At 60.3% G+C, this 20959-nt stretch overlaps 1 protein-coding gene across 1 annotated transcript; it reads left to right on the top strand.

The window, feature by feature from the left end:
• The first annotated feature begins 2063 nt into the window (after positions 1 to 2063).
• On the top strand, positions 2064 to 20937 carry BRD3 (bromodomain containing 3). Its single transcript, XM_021691255.1, has 11 exons — positions 2064 to 2385; positions 3199 to 3336; positions 4106 to 4253; positions 5106 to 5320; positions 7221 to 7592; positions 10286 to 10414; positions 12809 to 13000; positions 13820 to 14055; positions 17261 to 17553; positions 18564 to 18692; positions 20301 to 20937. Exons 1-11 carry the CDS (start codon positions 2173 to 2175, stop codon positions 20414 to 20416), a joined length of 2181 nt encoding a protein of 726 aa, XP_021546930.1. The 5' UTR covers positions 2064 to 2172; the 3' UTR covers positions 20417 to 20937.
• The last annotated feature ends 22 nt before the right edge of the window (positions 20938 to 20959 follow it).

Here is a 20959-nt window from a genome sequence, read left to right as displayed (position 1 = left end):
TCCCCTGGCAGTGGTGGGCAGTGGGGGGAGGGGTTGGGCTGGTCTGGGGTCTGGGATCCCCTGGCAGTGGTGGGCAGTGGCGGGGGGCTGGTGTGTGGCAGAGTCCAGGAAGCCCCTCCAAGCACCTGGCTCAGCCTTGTGGCAGCTGATGTGCTGCCCCCGGGCACTTACCTCAAGACAGGTTTGGGGATGCATTCCTGTGTTTGTGGCCAGAGCTGGCTTCTTCTCAGCCACACGTTTGGAGCGGTGGCCAGAGCTGGAGGAGGGAGGCCGTGGGGCAGGCCTCAAGTCCTGTTGGCAGCCTGAGCCTGTCCCTGCACTGAGCATGCCTGCCCGTCTTCATGCTTGGAGGAGGCCAGCCTGCACTTTGGCTCATGTCCCCCCAGGTCATTATTTAGGCCCTGGCTGCACCCTGTTTCCTGGCTTTCTGTGCCATGCACCTCAGCAGCAGCAGGTGCTAGGTGCTGGGCACCCATCCACCTGCCGGACACGTAGGGAGGGCAGGCCACAGGGGAGATCCCCGCAGGCAGTGGCGGTGCTCAGGCCAAGTTTGCACTTGCTGACCTGCTGGGGGTGGGGCAGCGGGGCGTGAGGGATGACCCTGGTTTGCTCCAGGCTCCCACGGCTTTCTGGTGGTGAAGACCCACCCTCAGTGCCATTAGTGCGAGCTGGCACAGCGCTGCCCTCACTGAGCAGCTGGTGGCGGCCGTGGGCACTGTGCTGCCCGTGCCACGGCCCCACCTTGGCGAGAGGGAGAAGCGGGAGAGGGGCCAGCTCGCCCGGGAGGGTGTGGAAGAGGGGAGCGGCTGTGGCTTCCCTGGGTTTCCCGGGGTGATGGGCGTGGCATCTCAAGGGGGTTCCAGGGTGTCCCTTGAATGTGGAGCAGGTCTTGGTGGGCGAGACGCACCTGCTATCTGCTTGAACCCTTTTCACTCTGGTTGGAGTGGTTTGTAGCAAGTGCCAATTACTTTGGTGCAAACACGCCCACTTGGCAGGTGGCAAGCTACCAACAGGATGTTAACCAGCTCACGAGATTCTCAAAGCTTGAACGATCTGCTGTGCAAGTCGTAGGAAGGCTGGCTGATTCCAGCGCCCCCATATTCTGCTCTCTGTCCCCCAGCTCCGTCTGGCCCCTCGTGCTGTGGGCGCTGCCACTGAGCCCCAACCTATCTGTATATCGTGACAAGGACACATAACACAAAGTCTGGCAGGGCACACAAACATGGCCTGGTGTTCTTATTCCACGTGTGGCCCCCAGTCTGCTCTGGGCCCTACAAGTAAAAGTGGGGCCAGCAGCTTCTGTCCAGGAAACAGTGGGGCTTCAGATATCGGGACTGGCCTGTTGGTTCTGGGGCGTAGTTGGTCATCTTCCTTCCCAGCCGTGAGCCTGGCCAACATTCCTGAAAGCTGGTGGGGGATGCGTGAGGTCTGCAGCAGGCCCGCATTTGCTGAGAGCCGGGGTGAGGTGCACCTCCTCCTGCCCGCCCCTATTGGCCTGGGGCTGGGCGTGTCATACCTTGGCTCATCATCACAAAACCAGCTCTGGTTCTCATGGTTACATCGGAACCTCGCCCCAAAGGGGCCCAGCTCCGCACGCCTCACGTGGTTCCGCAAACGCTCTGCCTGCCCAGCTCAGCTCTGTGGGGTCGATGCCGGAGCGCTCTCTACGTGTGCATCATTCCCCCAGAATTGCCACGATCAAGAACAGCCTGAGTCAGCCCCCAGTAGGCAGGCAGTTGGTGGGCAGTGAGCCAGGAGAGGCCGTGTCCTGGGCCCCCGCCCCCCACTTGGCTGTGTGCCTGGACCGCCACCTTCCCACCCTTGCGTTACCCGCCCTTGCCCAGGCGGCCCGTGTTCACGTCACGTCCCTGCCCCAGCTTGAGAGCAGTAGTTAGAGAGTGGGTCCGTGACAGGTGAGGGCTGGGCTGAGCAGGGCGAGTGGCGTGAGTGACGTGAGCTGGCCTCACTGTGACCACTCGGGTGTGCTCGGGAGCCCACGAGGCTGGGAGAGGTGGTGGGGCCTGGGTGACTGGCCTGTCTCTGCCGTCCCTCCTCCCCTGTAGGTGCTGCCCGGTTGGGCCCAGAAATGGGATGTCAGGCCTCCGAAAGGAGCACAGTGGAAGCGAGGGCCTCGAGCGGCTGCTGTGACGGCCAGTGAGTGAGCTGCGGAGGATGTCCACCACGACGACAGTCGCCCCTGCGGGGATCCCGGCAGCCCCGGGCCCGGTGAACCCACCCCCGCCGGAGGTCTCCAACCCCGCTAAGCCCGGCCGCAAGACCAACCAGCTGCAGTACATGCAGAATGTGGTGGTGAAGACGCTCTGGAAACACCAGTTTGCTTGGCCCTTCTACCAGCCCGTGGACGCAATCAAGCTAAACCTGCCTGTGAGTGTCCCCCACCGCCGGCATCCCTGCCCCTCCCCTACCCACTGGCATCCCTGCCCCCCTGTTGCCCCCCTCCTGGAAGGACTGCCCCTGGGCCCAGGCAGCTGTGGTGCCGGTAAGCCAGGCACAGCACAGGGCCTGTGGTGACCGAGGAGCGGAGGGGCTCCTTGGGTGTGGGAGTGTGGAGGGCGGTGGTCCCCAAATGTAGGGAGCAGGGGAGAACCTGTGCCTCCCTGCTGTTCCTGTGTACCCTCCTGTAGAACCTTGCCTCTGACCCCTGTTGCGGTCAGATGCTCAGGGCAGGTTGTGGCCCTCTTTCCAGGCGAAGCTGCCCATCTGCCCCTTCAGTGCTGGCCCAGTCTTCTCATGGGTTTCTTATTTGGACCCAAATAGAGAAACCCCCAGTGTTGCCTGGGGAAGCCCTGGGCCACTAGTTGGTGGCCTGGGTTCTCGGCACAGCTCAGTACTGGTCACCGGCGGGCCCTGGGTTTGGAGTCTGAGAGGGGGCTCGGCCCCCTCACCACAGTGCCGATCAGCTCTGGGGCCTGCCCCAGCTGCCCAGTTCCGTGCATCTCTAAGAACCGCCTGTCTATGTGGAGCCTGTCGGGCGAGAGGTGTGGCAGGGGTTGGAAGTGGGCCGGGTGCTTGCCCTAGACTCTGCACCTGCCCTCAGCTGACCAGACACTGCCTTTGGCCTGACCCCGGTGCCCAGCTCACCTGAGAAGATGCTCCGTGTGCAATCGCCCTCCTCGGGGACGGCGAACACAACGCCTCAGAATCTGCTGATGATGCCTCTGAAAATCTCTTTCCCAGGATTATCATAAAATCATAAAAAACCCAATGGATATGGGGACTATTAAGAAGAGACTAGAAAATAATTATTACTGGAGCGCGAGCGAATGTATGCAGGACTTCAACACCATGTTTACAAATTGTTACATTTATAACAAGGTAAGAAAGCACCTGCGGCATGGCTCCCCGAGTGCCGAGGGGACCCTCTGGCCGGGCCTGGGCTCTGTGGTGGCTCTCAGACGGGGGGCGTGTCACCCCCAGGCTGCAGTCCCCACTCTGGGGTCCCATGTGCTGTCCACGCCCCCCCGGGGGGGGAGTGAAGCCCGGAGCAGCTTTTGTGGGGGGGCCTTATGTATCAAACGCTTTAACTGTTTGTGCCCTCGGACCTCGAAACTCCAGCTGTCGGGACAGTGCTGGGGTCAGCGCGGGCTCACGGGGCAGAGCTGCAGCGTGCACACGCATGGCGACCGGAGGGCAGCCGAGCGCACCGTGACATCCACCTGCAGCCGCCCCACGTGGCCAGGCCACTGCATGACCAGGGAGCATGTGTTCACGATGGTTTTTAGCAAGAAGATGGTTTTAGCGAGAAGAGTAGATTAGGGAAGGTCCACGTGGTCCTGACTTGGTGGGGTTTTTGTTGTTTTCCGATCGCGACAGGATATAGCAAAGATGAATTGAGTTGAACTGAGTGGAAGGTTCTGTTTTCTGCACGGGATAGGCCAGAGGGTGGTTCTTGCTCTTGGTTTTCTGAATTCTTTCAAGAGTCCCCACAGTAAAATAAGGTCCTTTCGCCTCCCCCATCGCCTGCCCTACCAAATCTCTGAATGGATTTTTGAATAAATGTTTTCTTGAGCCGCAACCGGTGATGTGTTTGCAAGCACGTGGCCCCTTGCCCAACAAGTGACCTTGGCTCTCCCTGTGTCTTCAGCCCACAGATGACATAGTGCTAATGGCCCAAGCCTTAGAGAAAATTTTTCTGCAGAAAGTGGCCCAGATGCCCCAGGAGGAAGTTGAATTATTACCCCCTGCTCCAAAGGGCAAAGGCCGGAAACCGGCTGCAGGAACCCAGAGTGCAGGTAACGGGGTGGACGGTGCCGTCCTTCTGTCCTGACACATACCCCCCCCCCCCCCCGGGGCGTGACAACAGCATTTCTTGAGCGGGTCTCGGCCCCTCTGAGCTCAGTGTCCCTGTCTGTGAAGTTGGGGCGACACGGCTGGCTCTTGGTGGCATTGTTACCATCTGCCTTCGAGCCTACTCTGGTGGGGAGACTGGTCTTGCTGTGCCTGCGTGCAGAGGCCACCTCTTCCAGAAGTCTAGATGGGAGGTCCTTTTGTCCCCCTAGGACGTTGCCTCTCTAGCTGGTATTGTATGCTCTGGGACAGGAGAGGGGCTGTGTCACCCGTGAGGGAGGGTGGTGGGGATGAGGATTAGCACTAGGAGCCCTGGGGGTCTTACCTGGTCCAGGAACGGGGAATAGAGGTGCACCCCGATGGAGAGACTGGCCCAGCTCCCCAGCCCTCGAGGAGGCTGCGGTGGGTCCCCACCAGTGCCAGCCACCCCGCTTTGCAGATAGGACCGTGGGTGGTTAAGTAGCTCTGCCCAGGTCACTCAGCTGGTTATTGGTGGAGTCTGAGTTAACCCCCAGTTTCTCGGGCCCAGGCTTCGCTCTTACTTCCAGGCTGCACCTTGTGCAGGCTTCCTCATTCAGACTCTGGTCTCTGGCCAGAGGGAGGGCCTTTCCTTTGTTGGATGAGCGCCTGTGGAGGCTGGTTCTGTGGAGGCAGCCACGGTGCAGGGCCAGGGGTCTTAGGAGGAGGGGCTCCCCAGCACTGATGTGCTCTGGCTGGACGGGATGGTTCAGGAAGCTTCCGGAAGCCAGCTGGCAGGTAGAGCCTGGTGTGTTCAACATTCTTTCCTTGTCTTCAAGGTACACAGCAGGTGGCGGCTGTGTCCTCTGTCTCCCCAGCAACCCCCTTCCAGAGCGTCCCCCCCACTGTCTCCCAGACGCCTGTCATTGCTGCCACCCCAGTGCCAACCATCACTGCAAACATCACGTCGGTCCCCGTTGCCCCGGCTGCTGCCCCACCTCCTCCCTCGACGCCCATCATCCCTGTGGTCCCTCCCACACCACCTGTAGTCAAGGTGAGTGACCCTGGGGACAAGGTCAGCTGGCTGTCCCATCACCAGGCCGGGTTCCTGGATTTGGGCAGGTGTGGGGCGGGCACCTGTCCCTGGGCACCGACTTCTCATCGGGTGTTTGGTACACGTGACACTGGAGTGGTTCTCTCTGTGCCCATGAGGTTGGCCTGTTGCCCCTAACGCAGACGGGGAGACCAAGGCTCAGGAAGCTGCAGGTCACACAGCTGGTGAGGGTGCCCTGCTCTGAACCCCAGTTTCTCTGGCCCGGAAGCCCTGGCCTTCGCAGGGCATGGGTCACCGTGCGAGAGGAGGGTGGAGGGGTCCCGGAGCGCCCCTGCTCACATGTGGATTTAGGGCAGCAGCCTGGTGCACGGTGAGGAGCCAGTGCCCGCGGCCTGCACTGTGCGCCCCTGCTCGCGTGAGCTCCAGCACGTCCGTCTCCCCAGTGTGTGGCTGGGCACTTTCACGGCAGGGACCGTCCTGGCCGGGTCTGGGCTCAGAGCCCGTGCTCCTTGTGAGATCCGGGGCAGGCCCTGTGCCGGGTGCTGATGTGTGTTGTCTTCCGTTTGCCCCTCGCAGCGGCCCTGTGGGCCAGACAGTATTTCCCCCATCTTACAGATGAGGAAGCAGGCGCTCGGGGGGGTTAAGTGGCCCCCCCCAAGGTAACACGCCCCCGCCATTGCTTTCCCTCCCCCGTGGCCTTCACTGCCTGCACTTCTGGGCAGCACCGGGCCAGGCTGCCTTACACCGTGCCCGGCTGGTTTTGGAGCATGTCCTGTTTGCCATGGCCGGGTGAGCTCCCCCCGGGCCTCTGTGGCACACGCTTGGTGTCCTGTGGGTGCCCACACGTGTTTGTGGATAGCCAGCTCGTGCCCTGACAGCCTGGGGGCGGCGGCTTGGCTGGGGCAGAGACCTGGTGGCGGCCCAGAGAGCAGGTTGCTGTGAGGCCGTCAGCCTGGGCGGTGCGGCTCCGAGGGGCCCCTCTGCCAGTCTGAGAGGTCTGCGAGGTGGGGAGCTGGCTGAGCTGGTCTCGGGGATGTGCTGAGCCCGGGCTGCACAGTGCACCGTGATGCCCGTGGGCGCCCGGGCGCGGTGCCGGAAGAGACCCGCACGGCCCAGGACCCACGGGTATTCCCCACGTTCTCACCCTCGGGGCACAGCCCGTGTGAGTGTCTGCCCTGTGCACACCCAAAGGGGCTCTGCGGACCATTTTAACATTCCCTCCCTTTGTGGACAGCAGCTCTCTCTGGCTCCCACTGCCTTCAGGGTTCCAGTCCAGACCTGCCCAGTCAGCCCCCGGGAGCCCTTGCTCCCAAACCCACCGCTGCTGCCCTGCCCCAGCCCCGCATGCTCTTCCTGCTCCTGGCCTCGGCCCGCTCCACGACGGCTGTCTTGGAGCTCCAGCTTGGAGGCCCTCATCTGGGCCTTTCCCACTGGCCTTATTAAGCAGGGATTTTTGTTCGTCTCTGCTGTCCCTTAGTCTGGGTCCTGCTTGGGGATGATCCCAGCGCCAGGTCCACCTCGGTCGTGTTGTCTCTGGAGCCCCCCACACGGGCCCGAGGTTCGACGCAGGTGACTTGCATGCCACACCTCACAGGGCTCGGGCGTCACCTTGGAGCCCTGGTGGCAGGCGGAGGGGACCCTCGTGGGGCGGCTTGGGGGGTGGGTTCTGAGTCCAGCCTTCCCACTACCAGCTGTGTGACCTTGGGCCTGAGACGTGGCCCCTCTGAGCCTCGGTGTCCTGCGTGGCGCGGGAGGGCAGCCGGGGGGATGGGCGTGGCTGTGCATGCCGTCGCTTTGCTCAGCGCCTGGCGGAGAGCGCTCTGGAAGCACAGCTGCAAGCGTTCACGTTCTCGCGCCCCGTGCTCGGTCCTGGGGCTCACCGGTTGTCTCGCTGTCGCAGAAAAAGGGTGTGAAGCGGAAAGCAGACACCACGACGCCCACGACGTCCGCCATCACTGCCAGCCGGAGCGAGTCGCCCCCGCCACTGTCAGACCCCAAGCAGGCCAAGGTGGTGGCACGGCGGGAGAGCGGGGGCCGCCCCATTAAGCCGCCCAAGAAGGACCTGGAGGACGGCGAGGTGCCGCAGCACGCGGGCAAGAAGGGCAAGCTGTCGGAGCACCTGCGGCACTGTGACAGCATCCTCAAGGAGATGCTGTCCAAGAAGCACGCGGCCTACGCCTGGCCCTTCTACAAGCCGGTGGACGCCGAGGCCCTGGAGCTGCACGACTACCACGACATCATCAAGCACCCGATGGACCTCAGCACCGTCAAGGTACCGTGTGGCGGGGGCTCGGGGCGCGTGCGGGCCGCCCCTCTGCTGTTGTCCAGGCTGTGTGCTGCTGATGTGCTGGCTGGGGGGCCGCTCAGCATGGCGTGGGCGCATGGCCCGCTGCTGGCATGGGTCCGGCCGCGTCTGGGACGAAGGTGCGTTCTGCCTGTCGTCACTGAACCTGGGGCCTCGCGGTCCTTCGTTCTGCTGGAATCTGTCTCCTGTCTCGGTGTGCGGGTTTTGTAACGTCCGCAGGGACGCCCTTTCGGGTGACCCACCCCACCCTGGCCAGAGAGGGGCCCTGGAGCAGGGGAGGTAGACTCGAGACCCAGAGCCCGGGCTCCCCGGGCCTCCCGGGCCAGGGGCTCCTCCCTGGGCCTCAGTGGGTTTTGTTCTGGGTCCGGCCCATTGTGTCCAAGCAGAGAGCAGGCTTGTGCTGGGCCATGAGCGAGAAAGTGCCCAGGCGGCAGTGACCCCAAGGGCAGCAGACCCAGGGCTGCAATGAACTCCCAAGGCGTCTTCCCTGAGCACACACAGGTGGGGTTCCTGACCCCCTGATCGGCTGGGGCCCCAGCACACATGCCCTCCCTCAGGTAGCGCTCTGAGCCAGCATAGTGTTGGTCTCTGGCCCCTTCAGGAATGCCCCTGGCCACTGGGGACTGTAGCCCACCTCCCCTGTGAACTGGCATTCTGCCTGGTTTCCCAGTGATGCCAGCCTTGGGCAGAATCTCCGTACTGGAGCCTCCCCCCTGGGGTGCTTGGGGGTTTCGGGCAGGACAGACCTTGCTGTGTGGGGTGGTAGTGCTGGGTGAACCACGTGGGGGACCGAGCCTCTTCCTTGGATACCTTCCGTCCTGCCCCTGCTGGGAGCCTAGTAATGTCCTTTTCTTTGGATGGTGTTTTATCCCTGTGAGTTGGCGCGAGTAGAGAACAAATGGAAAGATTCCAGCAAAGCAGAGGTGGGAGGAGGGCAGAGTGCACCGCTGCCCCTCTTGCCGGGGAGGATTCCTAACCGTGGTCTGGATTTGCTCTCGCCCGAGGCCTGCTCTCTCCTAGCCGGTCTTGACCATGGGGCAGTGGGTGGAACGGGGCTCCCAGGCCAAGTCCGAGGCTGAGCTCTCCCTGCTCAGGGTCTGTGGGGTCCTGGCTCTGGGCCAGCAGTGGGTGGCTGTGCGCCCATTCGGCCTCCGCACAGTGTCCTGGCTGGGATTTGGGGTGGTGGGGGGTAAAGGGGCTAGGCCTTTGCACGCACCCTGATGTTTCGAGACGGGGAAGCTGAGGCTGGAGGGCCCGCCCCGAGTGAGCTGCTGGTGGAGCCAGTCCCGGAATCCATGTCTTTGACTCTTGGGGCCTCGCAAGCCGACAGAGCTCATGTCACCCAGATGAGGGTGACTCTTGCTGTGCCCTTCGGAATCCCCAGAACTCTCGGGAGGCCAGTGAGACCAGTGACTTGTACGTGCCACACCGCCAGGGAGCAGCTGAGTGGGGAGGCTGCCCGGCCCTGGTGTGCTGGTGCACCTGCAGGCTGAGGCCGTGTCCTCTGGGCTACCGAGCGGGGGCCGCATGCACGCGGGCGGTTTGCTCTGGCCTTCCCCTTCAGAAACACCCGTCGTCTGCGAAACAGTGAGGAACGACACACAGCTGCCCGACTGTCCGTGGGCACCCCACATGCACTTAACGTGTAGCCTGTGTGTTCCCAGCCCCCGCCCCCCGCCCCCTGGGAGAGCCGCCAGTGGTCAAGTTAGGACCAGAGTCTGAAAATCTGGCAGAGGTTGAGAAGGTCTCGGGTGCCCGTTTGTCCTCCCTAGCTGGGCCTCCCCAGAGTAGGGAGGCTGTGCTGAGGGCTGGAGCCATGCAGCCTGGGAGCTGTCAGAAGCTCTGCAACTGGCGGGGGTGCGTACCCAAGGCACTGGAGAGGCTGCGGGCCCTGGAGTCGGGCTGCACTCAACCCGCCAGCGTCCAGGTCTGTGTAGGTGCGAGCGAGACCCGCACTGTCCTCCAGGGGTGCATGGTCCCCAGGGGAGCGGGCGCCCCCCACCGACAGGCGGTCCCTGACTGACAGCTTCTGCTTGAACCCGTGCAGACACAGGGAGCTTGCTGCCTCACCAAGCAGTTCCCCTCCATGTGCCCTGACTGGCAGCTTGTTCTAAGTGCCACCTCGCGGTGTCTGTCGATGGTCGTGCTTCTGTCCTCCCCGTGAGCGGGCGTGTTGTCTTACCCCCACCAACCCCACCTTATCCTGCTGGGTTGTGAGCGGCAGGCTGGCCAACAATGCCTGGATTCTCCCAGTGACGAAGTCAGTGTCTCGATCCGCAAACTGAGGAGACCCCCGCGCCCCCGCCCCAAGTTGGCAGCAAGTTTACCGGAAGCTCCCCGTTCGCCCTGGAGCTCCTTCCGTCAGGGACTTCTCTGTGTGTAAAGCTACGGGGCGTGTAGAGCTGGAAGCTATAGAGCAAGGAGAGGTTACGTGGCGGCCGCGGGAGCCAGGGTTCAGGCCGCCTCCCTGGGGGTCCCGGAGCCTCTCTTCCGAGCCCTCGAGTCCCGCGCCCACGCTGTCCCTCGGGGCTCCCGGGGACGAGGTCTGGGGCTGGCCGTGGATGGTGGTCGTGTGGTGGTGTGAGGTGCTGCATGCGGGGCCTGGCTGGGCCCTGGGGTGCCGGGCAGCGCCCCTCACCCCCGCCGCTTGTGTGTTGCAGAAGAAGATGGACAGCCGTGAGTACCCAGACGCGCAGGGCTTTGCCGCCGACATCCGGTTAATGTTCTCCAACTGCTACAAATACAACCCCCCAGACCACGAGGTGGTGGCCATGGCCAGGAAGCTCCAGGTAACCGGAGGCGCTCTCAGGCAGAGGGGCCTTCGGGGCACAGGGGGGACCAGCAACCTGGGGCAGGCGCCCAGGAAAGACCGGCCTCCCAGAGAATGTACAGCTGCGAAGGCCGTGGGAGAGCCTCACCCGCACAGCACCTTTCTCCTGAGCGGTGCCCGGCGCTGGCCAGGCCCCAGGCCTGCTTCCCGGGCACACGGTGGCGGACAGTCCAGCCTCTGTCCCCCGGGAGCTGCAGGCACACGTTCCCGTGGGGAGGGGGAGGACGAGAGGGCAGGGGTCCCTCCTCCCGCAGCTGCAGTCTCCGTGCGAGGGAGCCTTTGTCACGGACCTGCCAGTGAGCCCGGGCGCCTGACGCTTGCGTGTGACCTTCTGTCAGAAGTCTGGGTGCTGCCCGCCTAGTTCTGTGTGGGTCAGTGCGCTCTCCTTACGACAGACACTGGTGCTTTTATAAATGACAGCACCAAAATATTAAAGGTTTTTTTTAAATTTTAGAGAGAGTGTGAGCACAAGTGGGGGAGGGGAAGGGAGAGGGAGAGAGAGAATCTCCAGCAGACTCCTCGCTGAGCACGGAGCACAACGTGGGGCTCGATCTCACCACCCTGGGATCATGACCTGAGCCAAAATCAAGAGTCCGACACTCAATCGACTGAGCCACCCAGGTGGCCCAACAGCACCAAAATTTTAAATGTTATGTGATTGGAAGACTTTTTTTTGGAGGAAAGAGTAAAAATTGTGGATCTCTACTCTCTTCCGGCAGTTTTTTTTTATCCCCAGAATGCAGGCTGTTTGTTGTGTGAGCTGTTCCTAGTCTTTTACTCAGAACCCTTTGAAAACCCCATAAAACAGCTCGTGGTGTCACCCTTGGCCACCCAGGACCCAGAGGAGGAGGAGAGAGAAGCTGTCTTTCGTGCTGCTGGGTCCTCCTGTGTGGAGTGGGCCTTTCCCGGGTTCTGCTAATGCAGGCTGTGCCCTCCGTGGACCGGCTCCCCTTGGGAGTACGGTGCAGCAGTCCCGCTGGTCCCAGGATGCCCAGAAGCCAGCAGGATCTGTGGGTCTGTGCTCAGACCACGCCCCACTGTGTCTGGGAGCAAAAAGGCTCTGCACGGTTCTACTCCGTGTTTACTCTGTGATGCTCCCGAACCTGGTAAACTCCTGGTACAGCTTTTTTTTTTTTTTTTTTAAAGATTTTATTTATTTGAGAGAGAGAGAATGAGAGAGAGAGAGAGCATGAGGGGGGGAGGGTCAGAGGGAGAAGCAGACTCCCCGCCGAGCAGGGAGCCCGATGCGGGACTCGATCCCGGGACTCCAGGATCATGACCTGAGCCGAAGGCAGTCGCTTAACCGACTGAGCCACCCAGGCACCCACTCCTGGTACAGCTTAATGAGAAAGCCAGGCGGGGCTGGTGCACATCGGGTGTGGAGGCCAGTGGCTCCGGTTCTGTTCCTGCTAAAGCTGGTTCTCGGCAGTCTGGCCACAGAGGCTGCGAGTCGCGATTCCCGGTGCACTGAGCAGTCATGCCAGTCCAGCTCTGGGGTCGGAGCCCCTCATGGAGGCAGCCTGCTGTCGGTGCTCCTCCAGCCATGTGCCGAGAGTGGGCCGGACCGCTGTGCGCATCTGTGCCTCTGGGAGGAGAGTCTGGGACCAGTGGGGTGGCATTTCACGAGTGTGAGCTGGTGTGGATTTGTGTGTAGGAGCTTAGCAGAGAGGGAGCTCCCACGTGGCTGTGCACCCCCATGTGAAATGAACCTGGGCCGCCAGGAGAGGGGACCTTGGTTGGGAGGTGCCCCTGAGGGCCTGGGTCCTGCTCTGTGCAAGCTGGCAAGGGGCTTTCCAAAGCCAGCGTTGACGGAACTAGACTTTTGCCTTTGGAGCCAATTTTTGGGCCTAACTCAGAATGAGAGGTAATGCTGTGGTAAAAAGCTCTAGGGTGAGGAATGGGCGAGAATGTCAAGTGGCCCCCAGACCCGGCAGCTGCGGGCCCCATAGAGGTCATAGTTCAGACAAAGGCAGGCACTCCAGCTGCTTTGCAGTGGGCGGCGGCCTCATAGGGCCTCAGACCCAGAGGCCATAAGGATACGCAGATCTACGGAAGGCTTGCATGCTTAATAAAGGGAGTTTGCGCACCAGTTCCTAGAAGGCTGTATCCGTGGCTGTTGGCCCCATGGCCCCTGCCCCCTGCCCCCAGACCTGCACTCAGTGCCTGGACAGGGAGGGAGGGAGGGCGGGAGAGCAAGCTAGGGCTGGCCCAGTCCCCCTGTGGGCCTGGCCTTCGAAGCCACCGCGGGTGCAGCTCCGAGAGCAGCTCACAGACGCTCAGGTGTAGGTTCCCCACCCCAAGGGGCTTGCCCCATGGGCGTCCAGGACCTCAGGCGGCCCCTGCTTTCCCGCAGGACGTGTTTGAGATGCGGTTTGCCAAGATGCCGGATGAGCCAGTGGAGGCACCGGCTCTGCCTGCCCCCGCGGCCCCCGTGCTGAGCAAGGGCGCCGAGAGCAGCCGCAGCAGTGAGGAGAGCTCCTCGGACTCGGGCAGCTCGGACTCCGAGGAGGAGCGGGCCACCCGGCTGGCCGAGCTGCAGGAACAGGTGTGCCATGGGGCCGGGCTGCCCTGGGCAGGGACCTGGGGGGGGGGGCATCCGCTCCGAGGGCCCCTCGGCAGCACTAGAGGTCAGGGTCATGCCAGGCTGCCGTGTGGTGCCTCGCCCGCCGTGGAAGGGTCTCGCGGGCGCCGGCTCCAGCCTCCCGACCGGGAGGAGAGAGCAGAGTAGAGATGGCCCCGCCGTCAGCGGCAGGGGGCTGGTGTTTGACTTTGGGCTGAGCCTCGTTAGAGATGACGCCACAGGGAAGGTGGCCCTCGGTGTAGCCATCTGGTGGCCCCAGGATCTGTGACACCGTTTCCTCCCCTGTGAGGTGCAGCTCACGGCCCTCGCGGGGGTCGCTGAAATGAAAAGTATGTAAAACGCCTAGCACACTACCAGGTATGTATCGACTCGGGGTAAACTCAGCTGCTGGCCCTGGATCGTTTTAATCCTGTCTATCTGCCATATGGCATGCAAATGGCTTCTAAAGGTAGCTGTTGAAAATCTCCTTTGTACAGACATACAAACCTCTGTTCAGAGTTGTCTCTAAGTGATGAGGAAGTTGTTGCTGTGCCCCCTGTCCTGGCCTGAGGGCGCCACCGGGCCCATCGGTCAGCCTCCGGGCCTGTGAGCGGTGCCTCAGGTGGGGCCGGCGAGGCCCCGAAGCTCTCCAGCGCGCATAGGGGTCGTGAGGGCAGAGGGGGCCTTTGATGCCGTCTGCTCCTGGCTCACCTCCCCGCGTGTTTGAGGTAGCTCCAAGGGCACCCCGAGGCCCCCTTGGGCCAGCCCCCGGGGAGCCCTGCTCAGCCGCCTGCTATTTTCCAGCTGAAGGCTGTGCACGAGCAGCTGGCCGCCCTGTCGCAGGCCCCGGTGAACAAGCCAAAGAGGAAGAAGGAGAAGAAGGAGAAGGAGAAGAAGAAGAAGGACAAGGACAAGGACAAGGAGAGGCACAAGACAAAGTCCGAGGACGAGAAGAAGGCCAAGGTGGCCCCACCCGCCAAGCAGGCCCAACCGAAGAAGGCTCCCACCAAGAAGGCCAGTAGCACGGCCACGGCCAGCAGGTGGGCTGTGGCGCCCTTCAGGCCCCTGCAAGCCCAGTGTTGCTAGGTGTCCTAGGTGCTTGTATGGCAGGAAGGGTACCGGATTTGGGCCTTCACACCTTGGCTGCAAATCCTGGTGAGACGGAGACGGGGCTGGTACATGGGAAACGGGATGGGGGCAGGGTGGTCCTTGTCCCCGAGAGTAGGGGGACAAAATGAGGCCTCTGCTGGGAAGACTGAGCTCTGGAGGGTGTCACTCGGCTGTCTGTGGGGTTAGCCTCTCGATCTCAGGCACTGGAATGGTCGCACTGTCTGGCACAGACTTCAGCATCTCAAGTCTTTGGGGCCGTTTTCCTGATTTGAGCCAAGGAGTCCTAGGGGCATTGTGCCTTGGTACGGTTTTCTCCTTCCTGGTCCACCTGCCTTCTGTCTTCACTCCTACTGTGCACTGCCCTGAGGAATGCTTGCCACGGACAGGGCCACAGGGAGATGAGGATGGGGGGAAGGTGCTCAGGGCCAGTGGGCCTCTCCTGCAAGGTAGAAGGAAGGCTTCCCAGAGGAGGAGTGACTGCTGTGCAGGAGCAAGCTCAGCAGCAGTCGGGAGAGGGTTCCGAGAGTCAGAACAGTGGAGACAAGGGCATGGAGGCCAGCAGACGTGTTCTAGGAATTAGTGGGAATTAGGACAAGGTTGGTTCCACTGAGGAATGGAGACTGGTTTGGGAAGAGGAGTCGGGAGAGGCTGCTGAGATTGGCCAACTTTGCTGAGGCCTCTCGTTTTATCCTCTGAGCAAATGAAGGGAAGTCATGAGGTGTTTGAGCTGGAAGTGGTCAGATCCTGGACAGTGTGGAGAATGGATCATTGGGACGCAGGACTGGGAGAAAGGACAGCCTGGGGAGGTTTTGTGGTCATGCAGGCAAGAGAGGCCAGGGTGGCCATGGAGGTGGGAGGCAGAGGGACAGGCCTTGGTGCCTGGAAGCAGGAGGACAGGGGCATGGGAAACGGGGTTTGGGCCTTGGCAGCTGGGTAGGTAGTGAGCAGCATTAGCGAGGGGTAGTGGTGGGAATGCTCGTGTTTTGTCTTCCCTCCCTTTTCAGAGGGGAGGCAGGAGTCAGGTTTTCTTGTAACGTCTGTATGGATTTGGTGTCCGTATAACACTGGCCTCAAAAATGAATTGGGAGGTGTTCTCTCCTCTATTTTCTGGGTGGATTTACAGAGTTGGCGTTAATTCTTAAATACTAAGTAGAATTCTCCAGTGAAAGCATCTGGGCCTGGGGTTTTCATTGTGAGGCTTTTAACGATGAATTCAGTTATTTTTGTAGATACAGGACTAGTCAGATTATCAGTTTCATCTTGAGTGAGTTTTGGGGATTTGTGCTTTCGAGACACTGCTCCATTTCACTTGAAGTGTGGAATTTATGGGCATTGGTTTGTTTGCAGTGTGCCCTTATGGTCCTTTTAACATCTGTAGGGCCTGTAGTGATGTGTCTTTTGTCTTTTTTTCATGGTGAATCTGAAGAGAGATTGATGAGTTTTATTGGTTGTTGAAGCAACCAGCATTTGATGTCATTGGGTTTTATCTGCTTTTACTTCCTTTTGTTTATGGTCTTATTTTTATTACTTCCTTTTGCTTGTTTTGGACTTAATTTGCTCTCTTAAAGTAGAAACTTAGATTATTGATTTGAGACCTTTTCTAACATAAATATTTAATACTATTTATTTCTGTCTGAACACTACTTCAGCTGTACTCCACAAATTTGATATGTATGATTTCATTTAGTTCAAAATACTTTCTAATTTCCCTTCAGACTTCCTCTTTGACCATGGGTTATTTAGAAGTATGTTGTTATTTGGAAGTACGTTGTTTAATTTCCAAGTATTTGGAGATCTTTTTCTGGACATGGTTCAGTTATTGGTTTCTGGCTTGATTCCATTAGGGTCAGAGAACATACTTTGTGTGATCTCGATACTTTTGTTAAGATTTATTTTATGGCTGGGAACTGGGGAACGTTCCATGTGGACTTGAATATGTGTTCTCCTGCTGTTGGGTTGTTACCTGAATGTCAGGGAAAAACAACAACAACAAACACCCCCCCCACCCCAGAAACGTGTCAGTTAGGTTAATTTGGTTGATGGTGTTCTTGGGGTCTTTTCTCTTCTTGCTGATTGCTTTATTAATCACTGGGAGAGAGAATCGTTAGATACCCTGCTATAATTGTGGATGTTTCTACGAACCTCCCTTTGGTTCTATCAGTTTTGCTTTATACATTCTAAAGCTTGGTTTTTAGATGCACACACATTGAGGGCTATGAAGTCTTCTTGGTCAGTTGATCCTTTTCTCACTATGCCATGTTCCTCTTCTTCCTGACACTATTCCTGTTTCTGAAGTCTCCACTGTCTGAAGCTAACAGAGCCACTGCAGCTTTCTTTCGGTTAACGTTTGCATGGTGTAGTCCCCCCATTTCTTTACTTTTAACCTACTTCTCTCATTGTATTTAACGTGGGATTGGTGGACCACATGTAAGTCAGTTTTGTTTCTTATCCAATCTATGTCTTTTAGTTGGTGTGTTTAGACTACTTATATTTAACGTAATGATTGATAAAATTGCATTTCGGTCTGCCATTCCATTATTTTCTGTCTTCCCTGTGGTTTTTATTTCTCTGTCCCCCTTTTCTGCCTCCTTTTGGATTGTTTGAATATGGAGGTCAGTTTTTGACCCGCTGAATCTGAGATGCCTGTGTGGTGTTGAGGGGAGCTGACCACTACAGTCTTTCCTGGCTCAGGCCGGGAAACCCCCAAGTTGGGAGCAGATTGTGCTCTGACCTGTGAAACAGGGTCTTCTGTGTCCCTGCAGACACATATGCAGCCCTCAGTCCACCTGGCCTCTCTGCCCAGGGCACCACTTAGGGCTTGCCTCTTGTTAAAGAGCCTGGTTCTAGAGAGGAAAAAGGCCAGACAGAACAGGCAAGGGGCAGGGGCTCCGTGGGGCTGAGGGGACATGGACTGGGGGCTGCACAGGGGCTGGAGGGACATGGACTGGGGGCTCCACAGGTGTCGGGAGGACAATGGGCAGGGGTTCCACAGGGGCTGGGGGGCCATGGGCTGGGGGCTCTGCGGGGGGTGGGGGCTCCGGGGGGGCGGGGGGGCCATGGGCAGGGGGCTCCACAGGGGCTGGGGGGACAGCGGCAGGGGCTCTGTGCCATGGTGTTCTTTGCCTTGTGCCTCAGGCAGCCGAAGAAGGGTGGCAAGCAGGCATCAGCCTCCTACGACTCGGAGGAGGAGGAAGAGGGCCTGCCCATGAGCTACGACGAGAAGCGCCAGCTCAGCCTGGACATCAACCGGCTGCCTGGGGAGAAGCTGGGCCGGGTGGTACACATCATCCAGTCCCGGGAGCCCTCGCTCAGGGACTCCAATCCTGATGAGATAGAGATTGACTTTGAGACTCTGAAACCCACCACTTTGCGGGAGCTAGAGAGATACGTCAAGTCTTGTTTACAGAAGAAGCAAAGGAAGCCATTGTGTAAGTTGTGGGGCAGAGCACCATGCTCGCCGTCCCTGCCCTCACCCCTGCCTCCCCTCCTCCCCTCTCCTGTAGGCCTGGGGTGTGGGGGAAGCCAGGCAGTGGGGTGGGCCACTCTCCCTGCCCGTTCCCACCATGTGCCCAGCCGGGCCCTTCTTCCCTGTGCTTGGGCGGGTGGGCAGCGCTTGCATGCCTTGGCCGACACCAGGACAGGCAGGGGCCCTGGGTCGGCCCCCAGCCCCCGTTCATTCAGGTGCCAGTGACGCTGAGCCTCCCTTTGGGACCACGGTTGCAGGTGACCTCTCAGTGGTTCCCTAGCCAGGGTAGGCCAGTTCCCTTTTGCCTGGAGTTGAGGGTCCAGAGACCTCCCAGGACAGACATGGGCACTGGCCCGGGCTCGTCCTGGAAGTCAGCAACTTTACTGGATGGGGACGAGGCACTGCCTGGGGCAGCAGGTCCTGGGCAGTGAGGGGCAGGGCAGGCCCGAGGCAGCCCTGCAGCTGCAGGATCGCTGGGCAGTGGCCCCAGGGAACACCCGGGGTGCACCTAGACCTGCGTGTGGCCCTCAGTGGGCTTTCTCCCTCACTCTGAGGGGTCACTTGCTTCCTCCTGGATGGAGTCACGTGACCCCCGCCGTCCGGCACAGCTGGCCCTTGGTAAGTTCTTCTGGGACTCTGAGGTGGTGGCACAGGCGGTGGAGGCCTCCCTGCTGAGGCTGAGCCGGATCCGTGCTGGAGAACGGCGAGTCGGAGGGTCCGCGTCAGGTCTCGACTCCGCCCTCTGCGCAGGGGTGACCGTGTCGCCGAGCCGCCCATGCCCCATCTGTGCACTGTGTGGAGTGGGGAAGGTGTGAGGGTCACAGAAAAGGCTCTGCCGGTGGCAAGGGTTCGTGTCGCCCGTCCGGGAGCTCGGGTGGCAGCCCTGCGGGGGCCCAGCACACGTGAGCATCCAGGAGGGCGGGTGGCGCCTGCGGTGGCTGCCGGCCGGCTCAGCTCTGTGCTCCTTTACAGCCACGAGCGGGAAGAAGCAGGCGGCCAAGTCGAAGGAGGAGTTAGCTCAGGAAAAGAAGAAGGAGTTAGAGAAGCGGCTGCAGGACGTCAGCGGGCAGCTGAACAACAACAAGAAGCCCGCCAAGAAAGGTACCTGTCTGTGGGCCACGCTGCTCCCCCTGCTGCGGTCCTCTGGCCAGAGGGGAGGGTCGGCGGGGGGGGAGTGGCCAGCAGACCCAGGCTTCAGTCTGTGGCTCGACCAGCTCTGGAGCCGTGTGTCCTTAGATGACACTGTTGACCTCCTCAAACCCCAAGTCCCTTGTCTGTAACCTGGGGACCCGAGCCCTGCTCCTGCAGGGAGGTCAAGCACATGCAAGTGTGAGAGTGCCCCATGCCAGAACCTCCCGGAGAGGACTCTCTGGAAGGGCCTAGCTGTGGTCTTTGGGGGTGGACCCCATGGCTTGAGAGGAACTGGGGTCCTGGCCCCTGGCGCAAGCTTTCTGGCTGTCCCCAGGCAGGAGACAGGTTCCAACTCCCTGCCTCTGGGTCCTGTGCTTTGTGGACAGCGGGGTCTTATTTTAGGTGAGCAGGTGATTTGACTGCTTATCTCTTTCCTCTGGAGCCTATAAGAAAGGGCAGATCTCTTTCTCCCAGCCCCGGGGATGGGGGGCCCCAGGTGGTGAGTGGTCAGAATCCACGATCATGTGGCAGCTGGGTGCCGCCGTTGGCCTTGCCCACTCCCTCTGAAGGTGGGGCGGGTCCCCTCAGGTCTCCCCTGGGAAGGACAGAGTAGGTGCCACGTGACTGATGGCTATTTGTGAACTGCTGACCTGCCCCCACACCCCATTAGTTCCTCCTGGGGGACTGCATTCGTGTTTTCTAGACTGGCATATTTCGATAGTTTTGTGGCCCTCTGAGCTATTTTTACTCACACTTCTGACACCAGGTGTGTGGGCTTCTGCCCACACCAGGTCTGCAATCCCAGCTCCAGGTGGGGTCTGGCAATTCAGTTCCCTTCGGACACTATTTACTTAGGGTTAGCTCAGAGCCCACAGGTGGGGGGCTGCCCTCCACAAGACCGCCCTTCTCTCTGATGCCAGGTGCGAGTCCTGGGTCTGCCTTACCCCTGCCTGGCAGGCTGTACACTGGGGCTCCTGTGACCCTCTGCTCAGACATAACAGTTTGTTAGAAAGAGCTTTTTCTAGATGTATAGTTTATTGTAAAGGGTACAGCTCAGGAGCAGCCAAATGGAAGAGATGCGCAGGGAGAGGCATGGCAGGGGCATGCGGCGTCCCTCCCCTCTCTGGGCATGCCACCCTCCCTGCACCCCCACATGCCCCCAACCCTGGAAGCTCTCAGCATCGAGAGTGTTCTAGCACTCCATCTGCAGCAGCCTCCCTTCCCTGGAGCTCCCAGCCCCGATCCCGCGGTTTTCCTGGTGACCGGCCGTCCCCCGAGTCACTCATGAGCATACGCTTAGGTGTGATCCACAGGGGGCTCCTTGTAAATGACCAAAAGACATTCTCATCACTCGGCGGGGATGCCAAGGGTTTTCAGAGCTCTGTGCCTGGAACCCAGACAGAGGCCGAACGCATTTCTTAGTGTCCCGGCACCTCGTTAATGTAGGTGTTCATTCCGGCACGTATTTGTTAATACTGACAGGGCTGCTGGGTGAAGAAACGGGTGGGCCGCGGCACGGGCGAGTGCAGGGGCGTGGGGGGCGTGGGGGGCGCCTCTCACCTGCTGCGTCTCCCTCAGAGAAAGCGGGCTCCGCGCCCTCGGGCGGCCCGTCCCGACTCAGCAGCAGCAGCTCCTCCGGCTCTGGGAGCAGCAGCTCCAGTGGGTCCAGCTCCGACAGCAGCGACTCGGAATGAGCCCTGGACGCGGAGCAGAACCCGGCCAGCGATGTCGCCCACGCCCAGACTGCAGTGTTCCCTCCGATGGTTAATATACTGCTTTCCTTCCACGCTGTGCAGGTTTCCTTGTTAACCCAGTGTTATGGTATCTTCCAGTTTTTGCTTTAATAGGTCAGAGCTCTTTCTCGTGTGTCCGTGAGGCTTTATGAGGAGGTGCGAGCCCACATAAAGTCTTTTCTTCGTAACTGAGTCCAGTTGCTTGGAGATGGCAACTTCCAGCGCTGACCTGATGACCGTAGAAAAACAGTGTCAGATGTGATCTGAAGTCTCTTAGGCCCGACCTGGTCTGTAGCTCCAGAAGGAATTGTTGGAAAGGAAGTTTCTCTGAGATGGTACTGTACTGAAGGCTGTCAGCTTTGCCAACAGGCCTTGTCTCTGTCCCTCGACTCCGAGCTCAGCCCCGAGGCCGGCCGGCTCGCCTCTTGCTGCGGGGGGGCCGCGGGGGGTTGCGGTGCGGCCACGGGCTCCAGTCTGGGCTTCTGCAGGGGAGGGTGGGGAGAG

This window comes from Neomonachus schauinslandi, chromosome 13, assembly GCF_002201575.2.
Source record: "Neomonachus schauinslandi chromosome 13, ASM220157v2, whole genome shotgun sequence".
Lineage (NCBI taxonomy): Eukaryota > Metazoa > Chordata > Mammalia > Carnivora > Phocidae > Neomonachus > Neomonachus schauinslandi.
Note: the sequence above shows the minus strand (reverse complement) of the source record. Positions and strands in the feature narration are given on the sequence as shown.